Source organism: Blennius ocellaris (assembly GCF_963422515.1).
Source record: "Blennius ocellaris genome assembly, chromosome: 10".
NCBI classification, from domain to species: Eukaryota; Metazoa; Chordata; class Actinopteri; order Blenniiformes; family Blenniidae; genus Blennius; species Blennius ocellaris.
In genome coordinates, this window is record NC_137659.1 from 2,361,204 (window position 1) to 2,382,953 (window position 21,750).

General features: G+C 41.1%; 1 protein-coding gene across 6 annotated transcripts in view; it reads left to right on the forward strand.

The window, feature by feature from the left end:
• Positions 1–230: 230 nt before the first annotated feature.
• LOC308135418 (5'-AMP-activated protein kinase subunit gamma-2-like) overlaps positions 231–21,750 on the forward strand; it is a 34,885-nt gene continuing 13,365 nt past the window's right edge. For 3 of the 6 annotated variants that reach the window (XR_013936793.1, XM_080503394.1, XM_080503393.1), the window contains exons 1-2: positions 11,710–11,967; positions 19,385–19,611. Coding sequence is in view for 4 of the 6 variants with exons in the window: in XM_080503393.1 (XP_080359519.1) it covers positions 11,874–11,967; positions 19,385–19,611 (321 nt within the window). In the remaining 2 variants the exon portion in view is untranslated. Of the gene's footprint in view, positions 501–1,663; positions 1,733–5,795; positions 6,052–11,709; positions 11,968–19,384; positions 19,612–21,750 lie in introns of those variants that run through there. The other 3 variants (XR_013936792.1, XM_080503392.1, XM_080503395.1) reach the window with 2 other exon arrangements.

Below are 21,750 nucleotides of genomic sequence, written 5' to 3' on the forward strand. Positions count from 1 at the left end.
CATCTTCCTCCTACTAACTGACGTACCTTCAGTTTAGATCCAGATAAATTAAATGAACGAATTAATTAATTGTGTACTTCTGTCACTTAATGATGACCTCATAGGAGGAGTCAACTTCCCGCTGTGTCACGTGTTCAGCTGCGCGGCCCGTGAAGGGTTAAAAACCATGAGGCGGTGGCACCGATCTGCACGGCGCACGGATCGCGCCGTCACACCTGTAAACACGGCGTGTCGACGCGGACTCGAACATGTGATCCAGACCTCCCTCCCGCTGCGCACGGCCCGAGCCACTTCCTGGTGGAGGAGGCAGCAGCTCGGAAGGCTTCGTGCGGAGTCCCCGAAGGGGGTCCTGACGCGGGAGCGCGACTGCGGGTTGTGAGCGCGTCGAGGCGCCTTCGGGTGTCTCCGGGGGAGTCATGGGAAGCACCGTGACGGAGGCGAGCGAGGAGCGCCGCAGGAAGCCCGGGAGGAGGCGGAGAAGTCTGCGGATCAACCTGCCCGTGAGTCGGTCCGCTGCCACCCGGCCAGCACATCCACACCTCCGCCACGCGCGCAGATTCTCCATTAATTCTTAAAAAAAAAAAAAAATCGCTACGAAACGTAACTTTTATTTCGTTTATTTCTGCTGCGAGGCGCGTGCACGACTGGCAGCCGTCTGTGCACTTCCGACTTAATTTTTTCTTAATTTTTTTTTTTTTTTAATTACTTCACATTTATAAACGTGTTTTTTTTATTATGTTTACGTGGGTTAACGATTTCATTAATTGTATAATTTTTTATATGTAGTGACGTCACGTCAAAACAAAAACATGAAATGCATTTTTTTTTTTAACGGTAAATTAAAAAAACACATTAATGACATTTTTAAATGAAAAAAACAAAAATTATAAATGCATGTGTTTCAATTGAACTATAAAAAAATTTTTTTTTAAAGATACTTAGTCGTTATATATTTAGTCTCACAAAATAACTAAACAAGTCCAAAATGACGACGATCTGTCCCGGAATCGAACTAGCATACGCTGGTCCTGAGGCGACGCTGCAGACCGCTGCACCTCGACGCCAAACCCAAAATTCAGTTTAAAGTTCTCAACAATAATGACATCATCCAAACATCTTCCATCGTGATGTCAAGTTTTCACGGTGTGTTCAGGTGCAGCTCGGGAAAAACCCCCCATTGTCACTCCCTTGTGAAATGGCCCCCCGCCTCCCACCTCAGTGTGACCTTCCAGAGAGGCTTAGAAAAATTTGCACATCTTGAACATGGCCGGTGTTTACATTCATGTCTGAGCTGCCCTTCAGTCCGGCCTCTCAGGAATGTCGGTATGAGGAACTTCCCTCCGCCAGGAGCAGGTGAAGCAGGTGGAGGAAAGATGATTTAAAAGAAGAAATCTGGAGCCTGAGGAAACGTCGTGAACATGCTATAACGTGTTGTTTTGTTCAGTGTGAAGTCGGCGTCATACGTTCAGTGTGGCGCAAGTTACTGTAAAATACTTAATTTAAAGGAAGTAGTTTGTAATTCTATCTATCTGGATTATTGTGGTGTTATTGTGACCCACTAGCTTAGCTGTTAGCACTGTATTAGCACTGTGTTAGCTTAGTTACTTGGTAACTAAGGCTAAGAGTAGTGGGATTACATTGTTAACGCAGCTCTCCTCTGCAGGACTTCGGTGGGTTCGCGGCCCCTCAGGTGTCGGAGACGAGCGGCTCGACCAAGAACGGCTCCCAGACGGTACGTTTCTCACACATACAGCATCTGGTGCGGTTCTGCTCGGCTCGGCTCGGTTCTGCTCGGCTCGGCTCGGTTCTGTTCTGCTCGGCTCTTCTGTCTGCTGTGATTCATGTGAACTCGACTGATAACTGAGCGTCACTGGAAGCTGCAGGCAAGGAAATACACATGATTTGTTTGTTTTTATCTTCAAATCTGGATTAAAAAAAAAATAAATAAAAAATTCCTTTTTAATTTTGCACACAACACAAACCCTGGACGAAATAACAGAAAACATCAACATGGTGAAGATGAACATTAATGCTACTGAAGCAAATTCTTTCTATTTGATTCCAATTAAAAACTCCATTAAATAATCAAATCTATTTCTTTTATTTTGTCTCTATTGGCTACTTGTTCATCTGTGTCTTTAGCTGTCATGATAAATTGTCAAAAATATTTTCATTGAAGTATTTTTTTATGCAATGTTGAATTTCTGACGACTCATTCTGCTCTTGGGGGCGTGTCTTCGGTCTGCACCCAACAGGAATGCTTGGCTGAATGTTTAAGCCCCGCCCCCTTGTTCCCCAGCAACCCTGGTTCAAGGGAAGGTCTCCTGCTCATTCAGCACTTCTGCCATTATGTATATTTGTTTTGAGCAATTTTAGATACTTTTTTTTTTTTTTTTTTTAGCATTTTTAGCCACTAAGTTCATCCTTTAGCATTTTTATTTATTTATTTAATTTTCTTGGAATTTTGGTGATTTTCACAATTTATTTTGCTTTTCACCTTTTCCAGTAGTTTAAGATATTTGTAGCTGTTTCACCTAGTTATTTTAGTTATTTTAGCAGTTTTCACACTTTTTTTTTTGCAGTTTTAGCCACCACATTATCTTTCCTAATCGTTCCTTTTTTTTTTTTTTGCCAAATTTGACTTATAACCTGGGTTTAAGCTGTTTTAACAATTCTTCCAAGTTATTTTTAACAATTTTTTTTTTTTTTTGAGCAGTTTTACCTTCATTTTCAGGCAGCTTTGGCTCTTCAGTATTTAACTGTTTTTAATATTAATTGCTTCTTTTTTTTTACATTTTAGCCACTCTGGCTGTTTTTTTGTTTTTTAATTTTTTTAAAAATTCTTATTATTTAACACAGAATAATTGAAAAAGCCACAGTCGTTGCAGAACCTCTGATATACGCATGGTTCTTAAGCCCAGGTAGAATGTGCAAAGCCGAATATGGCGCCTCGGAGGTAAACGTTGGCTGCCGGGTTCACAAGCGGAGCTGCACGGATCTGCAAAACCTGCAGCGCCTGTTGTTTTGGTGCTCGGGGACGATTCCCCCGCCGCCGCCTCGCCTGCCTTGACAGGCTCTTGCACAATGAAGGACGGAGATTTTGTTGGCAAACAGAGCCGGTGGGCGTGTGCTCGCACTCCCTTCATGCCGTCGCGGGATTGGCTCGCGCAGAAATGTGCCAGCCGTCTGCAAACACCAGCCTGAACTCCTCCACTGCTTTTTTTTTTTTTTAAATTCATTTTCACCGTCTGTGTTTTCCTACAGAGGCAGTAGTTTCTCAAGCTTGACGCTTGAATGCTCCAAAATTAGCTTTATTTATTAAAAAAAGCAAAACATAATTAAAATGAAGCCTCATACTTTAAAAAAAAAAAAATGTTTTTAATGGTTTCTGTGGAAGTGGGCGTGTCCTCTGCTCTCTGGGACGTTCAAAAAGTTTCACGGCCTTTCTTCTCCCCGGGGGGTCCGGTGTGGGTTTTAATCTCGGAAAACCGTGTTGTCGGTAATTATCATGCAGGCGTGTAGCTCCTAAAACAGTCTTGTTGCATTCGACTGTTTCCAGTAAACACTCCCTCACGTCGCAGCGGAATCGGTTACTAAAGTTTCAACGGAGTCCGAGGATCTCGGTCCTCCTGAATTCTTATCATTTCTAACCAGTTTTATATCTTTGACTTCAGTTAAAAGATTTAAAAATGTCAAAATAAAATTAATGTGTCCTTTGTTGACATGTTTTTAATGTAATTTCCTTAAATTAAAATGTGTTTGAAGTCGTCATGATGTGTCACGTTGGAGGTTTTTATGAAATTAGACTGATTTTTAATTAAACCTGCCGGGAAAAAAAAGAAAAGTATAAAAAAAAAAAAATACATCAATACGTTTGTCTTAGATGTATTTTTGTAATAAAATGATTTGGAGGTATAAAGTCCTTCTAGAAAGCTGATAAGGAGTTTTTAAATAAACAAATAAATGAAAAGAGAAACTAAATCATATTAAATATGTTTGCATGAGGAGGGAAATGAGAGTTGACCAATAAATCTCCAGTAAAACACTTTTGTTGGTTGTTTTACAAACTTTTATGAACCAGTTTTCTCACAATTGCGCCGAGTCGTTCTCACGCCGCGGCTTTATGAGGCGTCATTAACGGTTGTTAAATGTGGAACAAAAGCAGAAGTGACCCGAGGTCAATGTCTCTTTCACAATAAGGCTTCGCTTTGCAGGTTTTCTCTCTGCTCTTCCGACTCGCCGTCGCCAAACCCCGAAGAGTTTTTTGTTTTTTTTACATGTCAGAAATATAGAATCGACTGTTTGTGAACGCAGGAGCCTGAGGAGGAGGAGTTTGAACATTTGAATGTGTTTCTAGAATGTCTCAAGAATTTTAAGAACGAGCCCAAATTGTTGATTTCTGACGACTCATTCTGCTTTTGGGGGCGTGTCCTCGGTCTGCAGCCAATAGGCTGAATGTTTAAGCCCCGCCCCCAGCAACCCTGGTTCAAGGGAAGGTCTCCTGCTCATTCAGCACTTCTGCAATTATATATATTTGTTTTTAGCAATTTAAATATATATATTTTTTTTTTTAGCATTTTTAGCCACTAAGTTCATCCTTTCGCATTTTTTTAATTTATTTAATTTTCTTGGAATTTTGGTGATTTTCGCAATTTATTTTGCTTCTCACCTTTTCCAGTGGTTTAAAATATTTGTAGCTGCTTTGTCTAGTTATTTTGGTTATTTTAGCAGTTTCCACACGTTTTTTTTTAGCAGTTTTAGCCGTCACATTATCTTTCTTAACCGTTCCCTTTTTAGCAAAATTTAACTTATAACCTGGGTTTAAGCTGTTTTAGCAATTTTTCCAAGTTATTTTTACCATTTTAACAATTTTTTTTGTGAACATGTTAGAAATATAGAATCGACTGTGAATGCAGGAGCCTGAGTCTGAATATTTGAATGTGTTTCTGGAATGTCTCAAGAATTTTAAGAACGAGCCCAAAATGTAAAAAATTTTGAGAATTGTAGAATTCGTGAGGGTTCTAGAATATTTAAATAATTTTCGAAGTTTGTCAGAATGGGTTCTAGATAGAACGTGGGAATCAACGACGAGTCGGGATTAAGTCATTTGTCATATTTCTGGAATGTTTGATATTTTTTGAAGAAAGTGTCGGGATTCTTGAATGTGTTTGAGAGTTCTTGAATTAAACGGATTTCTAGAATGTCTTTCTAGAATTTCTCGTTTGTCTCGAAAGTAAATTATTTTTTATTTTTTTTTTTTTTTAAATGAGGTTTGTGGAATTTGTTCAAAGATTTGTGAGAATTTGAGAACGTCTCAGAGTTTTGTTGTAGAACGTCTCGCAGTTGTGGGAATTCCAGAATCGGTCTGAATGAAAGAATTTGGGTTCTAGAAAGTTCTGCTAGTTATGTGATGTGTCAGACGGGTTGAATGTGATGGAGGTTTCTGTGAAGCCCCGCGGTCCCGCCATGTTGGAGTTCTAGAGTGAGTCAGAAATCTAGAATTGTCCAGAGTTGTACATCTTTTTTGAAGGTCGTGAAACTTGCCAGAGTTCTGGAATGAGCGAGCGCAAAGATGTGTGACAATTTTAGAATGTGCCTGAGTTGAATATATCAAAATATGTCAGAGTTCCAGGATGTGTGGGAGTTTTTTTTATCATTTGTGCCATTTAAATAAAAATCTAGAACGTTTGAGTTTTCCAATGTGTCACAATTTTTAACAAGTTTTAATATTCAGTGTTTTTGATTGTGCAATTTCGACGCCGGGTTTGACAGCCGCCTCCATGTCGCCCCCACAGGGAGAACGCCTCATCCGCTCGGCCAGTCCCGTCAAGGGAGCGACGGCGAGGATCCCGGCCGCCGCCGCCCTGCACTCTCAGTCCGCTCCGGTGCAAATAAAACCCGGCTCGGGGTCGCCCAGATCCATCTTCCCCTACCCGGCCCTCCAGAGCTCCTCGCCCAAGTCTCCCCGCCGCCTCAGCCTCGGCGGCCTCTTCCGCTCGGCGTCCGGCGCCACGGCCGGAAGCATCAAACTCTTCTCCAGAAGCAGGAGAGGTAAGAGCGGCGCTCCGTCCAGTCTTTCTGGATCTTTCTGGACCCGGGGAGGCGTGGAAGTCGTTAGAAAGAGGAGAGATTTCGAAGCGTTAAGTCGGTGAAGAATCTGTCAATCGCTGCAAAAAGTAAAATCTAAGGCAAGATATCATTTCTTAAATTAAGTGAAAAATTACTTGTTTTTGACTAATAAGTAATTTTTGCTTAAAACGAAATTGTCGGCTAAGATTATTATTCTAGTTTTAAGATGATTATTACTTTATTTTCTTATTAGCTAGTCTTGGTGTTGATTATTAAAAACTAGTTATAAGTACTGTTTGGCTTAAAATAAGCATTTTTCTCATTTTAAGATGACGGACCAGCAAGCAAAGGACCTGAACTGGCATTTTATAAGACCAATCTTCTTATTTTGAAAATAATTACACATGAAAATAATACTTGTTTTGAGTCCAAAAATGCTATTTTCAAGACGCTGGGTCATGTGGGGCGAGAATTATTTTCTTATTTTTGAAAGTCTTGTTAAGTAAAATTTTCTTGTTCTGTTGGCAGATAATTTTGCTTATTTTAAGTATTAATTTTCTTGTTTTAGTATTTTTTTTTTCGGAGGAATTTTTGCCGTATGGAACTGCACTGAGATCTGAACCGATAATGAACCGTTTGTTTGTTTTATTGGAATTATTATTAGTAGTAGTAGTAATAGAAGTATTACTTTTCTAATAGCTTTCATGCGGACGTCTCGATTAGCACTTTCCTTATGTACGTATCCTTTTTAATGCTTGTTAATTTCAGTTGTTTCTTTAAAGCAGGTTTGTCTCTACTGTAATCTATTACATTCACTCAATACTGCTTTGGAAAACCGTGGAGCAACTTTGCTTGAGTAAACCACGTAAAAGGATTAGAATGAAATAGTAAAATGGCTAAAACAACAAAAAATTCCATTAAAAAAAAAAGACAAAACCACCAAATATACTCCAGAAAAATATGTCCAATGTTGTAATTTGCAGCGATGAGACGTCAGACGTATTTCGAAGGTTAAATGTTGCGGCTCCAAACACATTCTAGGAGGCGGGACGCGGGCCAACGCTCGTCTAAACCTCCCAGTTTGAAGGAGCTCTCTGTGTTCCCACCGGTCGTCACGGCAACGAAGTAAAGAAACACTGAAAAAGTTCAGAACATTGAGACGGCATGGCCTCCCTGGGTTTTTTTTGTTTTGTTTTGTTTTGTTTTGTTATTATCTCCTTCAGTGAATTAAAAAGAAGAAAAAAAAAACCAACCTGATCTCCAAAATGTGGATTTGCAGACGACAACGTGGCTCCGGCTTCTGGAGTCTCCGTTTCTAAAAGGATCAAATATTCATTTGTACACGACCGCAGGTTACGTTACGAGCCCGGCCTCCCACAAGCCACGCGGCCGCCAGCGCCCATTAAAGCGCCTCTAATAACATAAATATGTGGAAACGAGACGGCCGAGGCAGAACAAGACCTCCTTTTCTTTTTTTTTTATGAAATCCAGACAGAACGGCCTGTGTTTTGTTTTTTTGTTTTTGTTTTTTTCATCCCGTCCGTCTCCATGTGTTTGGGTGGTTGATTATTATGTAACGGAGAAAAACAGGGGCCGTTGGTACATGGAGACGGAGGAGCTGGAAGCAGCATCAAAGGGATTAAAAAAAAAAAAGAAGAAGAAGTATGAGTCATGTGTGTTTTTGGCGTCGGACCGGACCGGCGGCCATTCTTGTTCGTTTCCTCGCAGAGGGTCAGTTTGGCAGCGGCGGCGGAACAAAACCTCACCAGTTCCTCTCTGGACTGGAAAAATAGTTCCATAACAACATTTACGTTTAGACTTTAAGCCTTTTTTTTTCTTCTTTGATGTGGCGCCGAGTGTACGTGATTAAAACGTCTGTATTTTCTAATAAAAAAACAAGCAAATAGGGAATCAAACGACAACAATCTACAATTTTAATGAAGCAAAATACAGTGAGTTGTCAAAAAAAAGAAAAAATCTCCTATAGCTGTTGCATTATGGGTTTTTTGGGGTTTTTTTTTTTTAACAAACTGACTACGACTTTGAGGCTAATGCTACTTTGCTAGTTTGCTAGATATCTCAGTTTAACGTTGTTTCTTGCTCCCTTTTACAAAAAAGTATTAAAAATATAAATGTATTGGTTGAATTTCCTTGGCTCGGAGCCTCTTGTGAGACGATTGTGACCCACGAACTTTATGTTTTATAAAGTTTATAAAGTTTCTATACAGTAGAACCGGTGAGGAGGGGACAACCTGCCCAACGGGGACAATGGACAGGTTGTCCTGGCCAATCGGCGCCACGGGGGGGATGACGAGTTTCACTTCCACTAATTTCATTCCATACACTTCGACCACGACAAAGAAAAACTTTGAAGTGTAAATTTAAAGGTTATTATAGAAATATTTTACCAGTCTGGTCCCCGCAGGATGAAACTGGACTGTATGTGGTCCCTGAAGTAAATCTTATTTAATAATTATCTTATATACGTGTGTGTGTATATATGTATTTATATTGTATACATCTTGTATTGACTCAGTTGTGTGCTTTTAAATAATATATTTGTCCCAAAGAGAGGACACGTGTCTTCAGGGGACACTTGCCCTTGGATTTTTAGGACGTCCCCACATCAGACGTTTCACTGCACTACTTTTTTACATGAGGGGAAAAAAATGTTGCACAAAATGTTTTACATATTAAAATTATTTTTTTTTTTTTAAAGTACAGGATGTTACCCATGTTGTAACTAATTCTCCCTGAAAGACTAAAAAAATGTGCCTTTTTAAACTCGGCTGATGGCAAATAATTAACTAAAATACAGTAAATATAATTAAAACAGAAAAAAAATTCTTAATAAATAATAATTATTATTCTAATGATTAATAAATGAATACTAATACAAAATTTTAATGGACTAAATTGGAAAAAAAGAGACTAAAAGACCAAATCTGGCTGAATAAATAAATAAATGAATAAATACAACAGAAAAATGTTCACAATAAAATGTATTGCTTTCAAACACATGAACTCCAGGTGGCGCCCTCGGGTACATTTTCGCAAACTTGTGTAAACAGGCCTTAAACTCCACTTGTGCTTGGAATTACTTTGGAATATTAAATTTAACACAAGATAAATTCCTTTAAAAAGAAAAAAAAAAAAAATCCCCCAAAAGTTGTTTCTTCGTGAGAAATACATCGGTTTAACGGCGTCGTCTGGATCCGGCCGGCAAAGCGACGGGAGATCGAACCAATCCACTGAACACTTCTGAACTTTCTTTTTAACGCACGCTCACATACCTTTGTTTTTTTCATGTCACGTTCCCTCCTCCTGCAGGTTTAACATTAAAATAATCAGATTTATGGATTTTGACGTTCAGTTTGAGGAACAAGGCGAAGCTCTGTGCAGCTTGACTCCAGCAGAAATAAGAACAATATCAGCTGTACGGTTTGATTTATTTCACGTTTTCTTTATTGTAAACGCCTCCGTCTCGCCACAAGAGTGCGCCGACGGTCAAATCTTCACGTGGCTTTTCACACTAAATGAAGCTGTTGTGGGTTTAACGGCCTCGCTTTTCACACTCTTAAGCCTTTCTGTCATTTTCCCGCGAGGTGATGCTGCGTCCCCGCCGCGTTCGTGTCGACGCGAGCTGTTTGGCTTCTATCTTTGTGCCCCGGAACTATGAGCAGAATGTGGCCCTTGTTGCCTGCAGGTCTAAATATGTGTTTTCCCGCCGCCTGCACTCTGTCAGTCTCTCGCCGCTGAAGGCAGCCGTTCATAACCTTATCTGGAAGCGACCCGACGCCCAGCAGCTCCTCACACAACCTTTCCTTTTTCTTATTTCTTTTTTCTCTCTTGCCCCTTCGTCGACTCTCCGTTGCTACTGAGGACCGTAATGTTGTCAGTAAATAAAAGAACTGGACATTTCTGCCTTTCTTAATTCATAAAAGTCGAGCCTTACAAGGAGAGGAGGGGTTTTTTTTCTTCTTCTTCATGGATATGAACTCACAGAAACGTTTTTACATAACCAAAATGTATTAAAGCTTCACTCAGATCAGTGCTGTTACAACTGAGTAGTTTCAAACTATTCTTGTCAGTCGTCTTATTTTATCTCTACTAACGATTAATTAACTGAAAATATTCCGTTTGATAGAAAGAAAAACCTGAAAACGTTTCTGCTTAACAACCTGACATTAGGACATTTTACACTTCGGATATAATCATTAGTGAATTAATCACAAGTTTAGTCATTATTTTAAATGGAACAGAATAACTAAGATTTCTGAAAACTTATGAAGTTGTATAAAAAAATTTCTGCCAATGAATTAATAGCCAACAAGCTACACTTTATATAAATATTTTAATTAAATTAAAAAATTATTAATAAAAAAAAAAATTTTTTAAATGACTTATTTGTTAATTTGTATGTATTTTAATAAAGTTAAATTAAAAAAAATTTTTTTTAATTGTATGGTCTATATTTCCATTGCTTCACATTACTAATCTGTTGAATAGAATTTTTCAAGAGTTTTGATGCCCTTAAAAAAGATTTCAAATAAAGAATACTAAATTAAGACTAATATTTTAATTGACTTTAAGTTTAGTTTTAGTTGCAAAGATTCACGTCATTAGGAAACCCAAGTTCAAACAAACAAAATTATAATAAAAGCAAAAATTGTGTGTGGGGGGGGGGGCTTTTCCAGATTGTGAAACTGAGAACAACTGAAGGAATAAAAAGAACTTTTGAGTTATTTCCGAGCCGCTCCAACCCGGAGTGGGAGCGCTTGCATAACGTGTTAATTGAGACTGTGGGACTCGTGTGGCGGCGAGGCGTGTTGGTGAATGGAAGCCTTCTGATCAGCTGACAGAACATGGGATGACCCCCTCCCTCCTCTCCACAGTCCTCCAAGTCTTAAAGGTCAACCCCCCCCCAGAGTTACAGACTGTGCGAATGACAACGTTCACCGTCTGTATCGATGCAGAGGAAATTCTCCGATTTAGTTTTTTTTTTTTTTCTTAATCGGTGATTGTGTTGGAAGACGAGGTGAAGCAGATGTTCCTGCGCCGGTTTGACTCTGTGTTTAAGGGGGAGGTGGAGGAGGAGGAGGAGGAGGGGGGGGTGGAGGGAGGGTGACGGTGTCCAGCCAATCACGGACGCCTCCCCCCCCTCCCCAACCCCCCCGCGGCCGGCCCGGCCCTCCTCCCGACGCTTGCCGACACGCTGCTAAAATAAAAAAGCGCCGCCTCCCACAGCTGCACCTGACAGTCTGCTGCACCGGCGCTCGCGTGGACGAGGAAGAGGAAGAGGAGGAGGAGGAAGAGGAGGAGGAGGAAGAGGAGGAGGAGGAAGAGGAGGAGGAGGAAGAGGAGGAGGAGGAAGCCGCCGTCCGCATCCCCAATAAGGAGGGAAGTTTCTCTGCCGGAGCGCTCAGGATTTCCCAGCCTCTGTTTTCTCCGCCGGGCTTCGTTCTGCCCTCCGTCCTTCAGCTGCAGCGTTTTGTGTTGTTGTTGTTTTTTCTTCTTCCTCCTCTCTGGATGTGCACAAGAGAGCTGCATTAAAGAGAAAAAACCCATCTGAGATCCTTCGGGGGGAAGAGGGGGGGTGGGGTGGGGGGGAGGGGAGGGGGGGGGAGAGAGAGAGACGACCGGCTCGTCCAACTTCCACCCACCAGCTGGAAATCCTCCCCGACCCTGGACTGGGCGTCCTCCTCCAGCTGTCGCAACTTCTTCTCCGTGACGCCGCCGGTCATGGTCGTGTTTCGCCCGGAGCCCACCGCCGCCGCCCGCCGCCACCGCCGCCGCCGCCTCCCATGAAGCGGTTCGGCAGCCTGAGGAGGAGCAAGAAGCGGAAGGAGCAGGATGGGTTAGGGGGGAGGCACCAGTCCGAGGCGTCCTGCCTGTCCGGTGAGCCCGCCGCGCCGCGTTCCGCCTTTTTTTTTACGTCTTACATGTGATCGTTTATGTCTCAATTTCTTTTTTGCTTTTTTTTTTTTAAACACGGGTTCAAAACGTCACCTTTCGGACCGCCGCCATCGTCATCTCCAGTCCCACAAGACAAGTTACTTCGCCACCGTCTGGAAACCTTATCACCTCTCTTATTTATCCGCCTCCGTTAGAAACCAGTGCGATTTGGCAGAAAAGAATTCAATTTTTTTTTTCTTTTTTTTCCTCACACACTTTAAAAATGGCTGCAGACGTCAGATATGTTGGCAAAAGTGCAACTTTATCGCCGTGATTGACCGCATTGAGTTAAAATACACGTAAACGGCCGTCATTCAACAATTTCAAGCTTTAACCAGGTTTAGGCAAAAGTGCGCCAGTAACTACGGAAACCCACAAGGAACAGCAGGACGGAGGGTGAAAAATGCAGAAGAACTGTGGAGGGGAACAGGAATTTGCTACGATGGGATTTTTTTTCCCAACCCTACGAGACGCCATAGCAATCTATCATGGTCCGGACCTCAGTCCAGCCGTCTAACTAGTTAATAAATCCTCCTGGTTACCTAGCAAGCCACTGATTTAGCCAACCTGTCATCCATTTAACTACATAGAATCTCTACCGGTTGCTTCGTTACCTACCATTATCTGACAAGCCTCTCTCTCTCCACCAACCGCCGCTAACCTGGAGTCGGTTTTTACAAGTTCTTACGTTTTCATCAGAAATGTCGTCATGACGTTTTTGGTCCATTTAACTTCCTGCTTTGCCTCCAGCCTTTCCTCCTCCCTACTTCCTGGTTCCCATCCAGCCGTCTATATGTCTAGCATTCTATATGTCTAACCATCTATATGTCTCACATCTGTATGTCTCACATCTGTACGTGTCACATCTGTACGTCTAACATCTATATGTCTCACGTATGTATGTCTCACATCTATATATCTCACATCTATATGTTTAACATCTATATGTCTAACATCTGTACGTCTAGCATCTATATGTCTAACATCTGTACGTCTAACATCTATATGTCTCACGTATATATGTCTCACATCTATATATCTCACATCTATATGTTTAACATCTATATGTCTCACGTGTATATGTCTAACATCTATATGTGTAACATCTATATGTGTAACATCTATATGTGTAACATCTATGTTTAACATCTATATGTCTCACCATCTATATGTGTAACATCTATATGTCTCGCATCTATATGTCTAACCATCTCCATGTCTAACCATCTATATGTCTAGCATCTATATGTCTCGCATCTATATGTCTCACATCTATGTTTAACATCTATATGTCTAACATCTATATGTCTCACATCTATATGTCTAACCATCCCATCATCTCTCCAGCTCCTGCTTTAGCCAACCGCAAAAACCCGTAGTACCACATTATGTAATAACGGTGCAATATGTAATAATGTAATACATTTTCAACTCATTATGTAATAACGTAACAATCTGGCGCATTTTGTAATAAAATTATTGAGCGCATTATATAATAGCCTTTGCCACATTTTGTAATAACGTATTGTTTATAGTTGCATATTGCAACAGTTATTACAAAATGTGGGTGTGTTGAGCCGCAATATGTAATAATAGTGCAATATGTAATAGTGCAATTGTTATACTTTGTATCATATATAATAATTACATAACACAATGCAGCTTGCATGTGCTTATGTCTTGTAAAATTTTATTTGTGTATTTTGTTTCTAGCTTGTGAAGAAATTCTCCTTAATCCAAATGAAGCTGGAATGTTTAATGTTATTGAGATGATCCGATGGCTTTTCTGATTAATGCATCAATTTTGATGATTTATTACATATTGTACCAAATTATAACATTTTCTTCAAAAAAAGAGCATTTTGTAACAACTGTTGCAATATGTATCAAGTTATTACAAAATGTAACGTTTATTGAAAACTGCAACAAAATATTACAAAATTTGTTATTACATAATGACTTTTGTTACATTATTACACATTGCAACATTATTGCATAACGCGGCCCTACATACCCTGCGATAGTTGCCTTGCCATGTCTTACCCACTCATTTACTTTGCCCTCTTGACACTTATCTCGATCCTTCGCCACCGACCCTCACGTCTCGCTCCCTATCACACTTAACCCCTCAGTAACTACTGATCTGACCACCAGAATACCTTCCCCTACTACTAGTTAGTAACTACCGGGGTTTTTTTTGTTTTTTGTTTTAATCGTCGTATTTGCTGTGGTTTGTTTCCTCCATTGTGTCGAGCAGATCCTCGAGGCCGCGACACCGTGACGTCCGTTCATTTGCAGCTCTGTGAGACGTTTGGGCTTCGCCGTGAAAAGTCGTACGCGACGCGGTGACACCTGCGGCTCAAAAGAAAAAAATACCGTTTGGGGGGGTGAAGCCGTTAGCTGAAGCCGTTAGCGCGGCTTTAAGAAGCCGACATGAACGTGTGAAAATGATCTACGCATTCTAAGTATATAAGTTCTTTGTAGTTAAAAAAAAAATCTAGTTTTCGTTCAAATCTCCAAAGAAAAGTGTGGAATTCAACAATAAAGACAAAATTACAAAAACACAATAAGTATTATTGGGATTCATTATTAGTTATAATGTAATCCTAATTTTAATTATTGTTATTATTTATTGCAATTTCAAATACTTTTCAAATAATAACAGAGGATTCTTTTATTGGCAGTATTTTTATATATAATAGTTTTGGATTTTTTTTTTGGTTTCCTTGATGATGATGATAATGAAAGAATAAAAATGTAAAATCCATGTTGGGATAACCTATTAATTAACAAAATAATGATAAAGAATGATAAAAATTCTGTATTATTTTTAAATAATTTTGCTAATAAAATCAGACAATAATTGAAAAATATATAAAATTTAAAAAAAACAAAGTCTTGAACAGCCCGGCCCGCACCCCAGAAATAGGAATGAAAAACTGAGAAATGGTGAAAAAAACATCCTAATAAATTCTGACTATCGTCAACTAAAACAACGAAAAGAAAATTACATTTGAATATTAGCTTTTTTCAGTGAGTGCACAACAACAGGTCACATGTGTGGTAATAAAACACAACAAATATACGTATTTTTACTGCTTACATGATAAATCCAATTAGTTTTTCAGGATGCAGCACCTTCTGCACGTCTAATGGAAAAATCATGACCGTGGAGAGACTTCATGCTTATTTAATCGCAACTACTGTGCAACATTTACACGTCATGTTTGAAAACTTCTTACTCCAGATTTGTTCAACCCTGGTTTCTGCAGGAGCTCATACAAACATGGAAATCGTCTCGACATTTGTGTATTTTCTCACATTTCTTTCGTTGCGAGTCGTCCCATCGCAGAGAAACACAGACTAACAGAGAAATCCCAATAAAATCAAAACGATTTTGAGGAAAGTGTCATGGATCTTCAGCAGCAACACTGAAGATACATTTTTTTTTAATTGTGATGTTTAATAGGGATATTAATCAAAGTTACATTGAAGAATTTGACCCCACGAAATTGATCATCTCCAACTAGATTAGAACGCTTTACGGTAAGATATTTGCTGATTTACAACAAAACTTTAAACAAACAGTCACTTTATGGCGACGACAACTGACAAAATATCCTCAAGACGTGTTAAAGCTCAATTATTACAGTAGTATCATGTTTACACTGCAGACTACAAGTGGTCAAATAAATGCATAAATAAACTAAAGCATCCGCAGCTGGCTTTGGAAAATGTATAAATTATATTATTGCATTCTATCTATTTGTATATTCTCATGTCATCCGGTCAACATCAATTTAATCAATTTGATATTGATATAATATAATTGCATGCAGTAAACTCTTTCCCAGCCCGGCGTTTTATTTCCGGTGTTACCGGGTAGAGCCTTGCTGCCCCCCCCCCCCCCCCCCCCCCCGGCTGAGCGAGGGGCTCCCGGCCCCCGCTGTTATCTCCTCCTGAGGAATGTGCCACAACAGCGAGGCTAAAATAAGACGGGCCGCACGGCGGAAGCGGGACGCGGCCAAAGAGGGCCGTGGACGCCGACCAAATGTCAGGAGATAGTGTTGAGTGTGTTCGGACACACTGAAGCCCACCTGACCCCCCCCCATCCCTCCACGCCCCCACAGCCGGCCTCCTTTCAGGCAAAATCTCCTCGATTCGCCGCCCGTCACCATTGAAAGCGTTAAAAAAAAAACCAGCTTCGGTTACGACAAGCTGCTGAAGGAGCCCGAAACAGAAACCTGAGATTGGTTTTCTACACGGTTCATGTTTCTCGGGACTTGAATCAGTTTAACATTTGGACGTTTTGTTCTGCACAAGCTGAGCTGCAGTGTCATGAGAAAACACTCTTCAGATTAATGGCTCTTAATTAGCTTTTATTTTTTTTGTCCATAATACAATAAACTGAAGTTAAATAGCAGTTGTTAACCCACGAGTTGTGTTCTTAAGGTTCTACGAGGACAATAAAATATCCTTATCACTACTTTTGGGGCTGATTTAAACCCTCAAACTCGTGTCAGGTCGTATCTGTGTCGTCCTCAAACTGGGCTCCTGGGAGTTTGTGGTTTTCTGCGCAGTGTCTTATCTGTTCCTAGAACTGCGCTCTACTGGACTGAAGCTTTCCATGTTGCTCCTGGGATCTGCTGCACAAATTCTCCCAGCTCGCGACTCGCCGCCACAAATTCTCAGAATTACCATGTCGGCTTTAAAGGTCCCACATCAGGGAGAGTTCACTTTGTGATTGTTGGATCACTGTAATGTGTGCCTGTGTTTATGGGCCACTTGCTCCACTTCTTGTGTCGGGCGATTCAGAGAATTTCCCTTTGTGACATCATGCGGGGGAAATAAGCACTCCCTCTGCTCGTGGAGACTCTTTGACAGTCCAACAGGGAGATTGAAAAAAAACTCCTTATGTACTGAATAAATACGACCAAACTAAGTAATATATTCCGACACAATATTTTCAATTGACCATTCTGGAATGTCCCGCTGCAACGTTTTCTACGGTAAATCCGCCGGCGACATTAGCGCATGCTAACGGAACGCTGCGTCTTCACGCGGGTTGCCAGGTCTGACTCACCGATTCCAAACAAAACGCAACTCATGTTACAACAGTAAAATTATTCTACGTAATATATGATATGAATGAATTCTTTTTTTTTTTTTTTTTTACTCTGGGTTCTTTTTGTATTTATTCATTGTTTTTGTGTTTTTTAATATGTTTTCTTCAATTTCTTTCTTATTTATTCAGTCTTTCAGTAATGAATGAATTATTTTTAAAAAAAGAATCTCTGTTGGTTTTAAAGGTTTTAACACTAATTTCATTTTTAATTCAGTATTTAATCGTCCATTCATAAAGCGCTTGTTCATATTCCGTGTCTTACTCTTGTGTATTTTTATCCGGCGGCGTGCGTTACGGCTCTGCTCACTGCGTGTTTGGAGGAGACGCTGAATTTGTGAGCGCGAGTTTACCGGGTTTAAAGTTTCAGAACTGGTGAGTTTGATAGTGACCATAAAGTGACTTGACGGACTCCTCATGTGACACCAGCGCTAGTTACAGTATTCATTCAATCATTCATTCATTGTGTGTGTGAGGGGGGGGGCACATGATGTGTGGCTTTTAATCTGACACCGGTTATGATGCGTGTTTCACCTCCACCGTGACGGAGGCAGCTGTCGCGCGGTAACTCGCAAGACGAGAAATACGGACGTTAATCAGCCGGTCTATATATAAGCAGCTGTCGGATGACGGCGAAAACAGAAGCGATAACGATGGGAAGCGGTTTCCTTCGAATGGAGGCGGAGCGACGTGGAGCTGCGGGAAAGTGTCGGAAGAACATCGGAGATTCATCCCGCTTCGTAGTTTCCGTTCCACCAATCACTTTTAAGAGATTTTCCCTTTTTCGCCGTACGTAGCTATCATGTGTGGAAAGATTTAGTTGAGAAATAATATCAATTATCAATGAAAATACGCAGGAATGTAAGAATCTGACTGGCTCAAAGCCTAAACGGTCCAAAAAAATGATATAAGATGATGGTTTTTGATAAGATATATGTGTTTGTATTGAGTAAAACGTACAAATCGGCGTCTTCGGTGCCATTTTTATCGTGTTTAAAAAGAGGATTTGTGGAGTTTTCCGGGGACGCTGAAAAAGACAGAGGAGCTCACTGGAATATTAAATCTCAAACTGGTTGCTTCTAACTGGATCATCTTGTTATTTTATAACGCTGTAAAACCAGGTGGCGGTTTTGTAAATGACGGGTTAAAAAGGGAAAAGACCCTGCAGGTGTTTCCACTTCGAAGCGATCAGCTCGGAGCCTGGAATCACTGAGAGGAGAACTCCTCAAGCAAAACCAGAGAAAACATCACCGTGGTGCATAATTTACACTTCGTTAAGACTTTTTTTTTTTTTTTTTTTGTTAACGCGGCAGCAGCTGCTGGCCGGGGACGTTATGATCTGCCACGTATTTGTGAAAATCTCCAGATCGACTTCAGTTCAGCACCAATACTCCCGAGTCCTCACTGCACACTGTGACCTTACATAATGCATCGCCGTACGTTCTTCACTGGTTCTACCGTCACATATTCCTCCACTCCTGCAGGTTTTACGTCACTGCTTCCTTCATTATTTCTACATTCATGTTCTACATCCAGCACTGCATTTCCAACATTAGCAGAGGTTTTTCACTGTTTCTATACTAATGTATTTCTCAGTGTTTCAGTGTTTCTCCAATACTCTATCTCTACACTACCATAGATTAATCTCTGTTTCTACTGACTGCAGTGTTGTAGTTCTACATTACCGTAACTTCTACATCAATATGTCTACATTACTTGAGTTGAACCACTGGCGATTTTCAGTGTTTGTTCTACATTCACCGTTTCTTCAATACTGTAGGTTCTTTATCATTGGTAATGTAGGAATAACAATATTGTAGACATAGGATCTTAATCATCATTTATTCAACTTTTTTTTGTTTTTTTTTCATTTCCAAATGATTAAATCAAACCTTTATTGGTACTTTTATTTTTTTTTAGAGTTAAAGAACTCGTTCCTATGTGATATTTGTTTCCTTGTGTAATATTGTCATTAATCTCATGTTCAAAAAACCTTTTCGGAGTCCCTGCAGATTTTTAAAAGTTCACGTTTTGTTGATATCATTTAATTGTTGCCGGGACGTCGTTTTACCTCCGCATGTGTTTTCGCTCTGAAACCCTCCTGGTCTGTTGTTCCTCCTGCGTCACAGTATTGGTTCCAGCTGAGCTTCGTCGCTGACGTCATTACATCACCACTAAATTGAGATTTCTCTCTCTCTCTCTCCGTCTCTCTCTCTCTCTCTCTCTCTCTCTCTGCAGCCTCCGGTCTGTCCACGCCGCCCAACACGCCCACGCAGGCGTCCAGCCAGCCCGTGTTCAGCCATGAGGTGCCGCCCGGCGGCCCCGCCCCCGAGCGGCCCGAGCCCGGCGCCCGCGCTCGCTCCCTCTCCACGCCGCTGGACACGGGGCAGCGCCTCAGCCTTCCCTCCTCCAAACCCCCCATCCCTTCGTCCAGCCCCGTGCCGTCTTACTCTACCTCACACCAAGTGAGTCCCCGGCGCCGCCGTAAAGAGCGGATCACCTCCGCTGCACGTCGTGTCCATGCTTTTACTTTGTCCGGCCCTGAAGAGGAAATGACGATTTAACAGGCGTCGCAGAAGATTCCCGTCGGCGGCCTAAACCTACAGCAGTAGAACTAAGAAAATGGTCTTAAGCAAATACCTTCAAAGTAGAGGCTGTGTTTCCTGCTCAACAGAGCAATAATCGTAATGGAAATATATTTTATTTATCAGTGCTTTTCAAAACACTCAAGATACAAAAACTAAATGTTAAAAAAATGCAGTTACAAACAAGTACAAATAGCGTTTGACATTGATTCGGGCATTTTCTGGTTTAAAGTGAATATGCTGGTTTAAAAAGGGGAAGTTTTGAGTTGAAATTTAAGAAATAAAATGCATTATTATTATTATTATCCATCTTCTCGGAGGTCAGTGAGGTCTGGAGGGGGATCGAGGGCCCCGAAGCTCGAATTTCATTTTCAGAAGCGGTTTTTCTGCTGGGATGACGAGCGGCTCTTTAAAAACGGCTCTTCGTGGTTGTGGAGAGATTCTGGATTCGGAGGCATTCGCGTTCTGCACGTTGTGCCCGCGCGAGGATGTCGGCTCCTCCCACACGGTCTAAAGACGTGCGTTTTGAGGAGAGTTGGCGGCTGCGGAGGTCCTGCAGGCGATCGGAACTGACGACTGGCTGCGTGAGCGCCGCCTCGCACGCCCTCAGTCCGTGAGTCATGTGGCGGCCGCCGCTCCCTGAGTCACACGGGGCGTCTTCGCTCGTCACGGAGCAAACATTTGCAATGGAGTATTTTCTATTTGTCAACAGGGTCAAGTTTGCGGCGGCCAAAATTGCATTCCCATTTATAACTAGTTACTTTAAATTCACTTTAGTTTAATAAATCTTTCGAAAACTTTAATCATTTACTGATCGTCACGAACAGGCCCACTGGGTGGGAATGATTAAAAAATCATTAAAAAAAAAAAAAAAAAATAGCACTTTCTCAGACTGCTGAGTCAGCACTTTAATATTTGCACTGTATGGTAGGTTTTTTTTGGAAGAATTATTTTCTCATCTTTGTTTTTGTATTGTTCTTCTATGTTAGTAACCTTGTATGGTTTGATGTGGGATGACAATGGAAATTAGCCTTGTGGTATTTACAGTGTGGGGGTGTGGGGGCTCATCTGGCCATAATAAAAGATCATTTGCTCACAGAAAGTCTGCATCAAATTCGCGATGTCAGAATGTGCTTCCTGTCCTCCAGGCTCAGTTTGTAGACGCAGCAAGTTGCAGAAAGTTTCCCGATAAGACGACGGCGAGGCCTTGAGTTCTGTCGCGACCGCGGCGGCACTCGGCCCGTCTCCGACGTCTTCTGTGATCTGGAAGAGGGGGGGAAAAAAAAAAAAACTGTGCAAGAAATGGAGAGATGAGAGAAAGAGAGCAAAGGGAGAGGCGCTTCTGTGATTGTTTAGCCAAACGGCCGTGACTTCTGGAGAATGTTTTTTGTGGTTTGAACGGACGTCTCGGGGACATTTGGAGCAGGACAATCTGGGTGTGTGATAACTTTTTCAATTTCTTCGGGTCGTAATGGGTAACTCATCTGGGAACACACACACACACACACACACACACGCACACACGTCACTATGAACACGACAACGCAAGGCCTTCAGGGCATGTAGTACACATACCAGGCCTCTAGGGGCGCTGTGACTTACCAAACACCCCAAAATCGCAGAAGAAGACAAAGTACATAGAAATGTAGAGTTTTTTTTTTTTTTTTTTTTTTAACTGAACAGGAACATTTCCAGTACTTTAGTGGTGGCTAAGCATGTAAACATCAATTACAAAGAGAACAAACAAACAAACAAAACAGAAATCCAAGTGGGGAAGCAGTCAAAATGTGCGTAAACAAACTAATACAGGTTGACGATCACAAGCATATTTCTTATTGAAATTAAATCAAAAGAGAAAGAGACGTATCTTAGAAATGTAGAAGTAGATTCCTGCTCATAAACCTCTATATAGTTCTAGTTCTATAGGTCTATGGCCGCGGTCTTCCTGCTGTTAGCGTCAGTAGCTTCTGCGGCTCGACTGGAGCTTGTCGTCCCTGATTGTTGTGGTTATTTGATGAC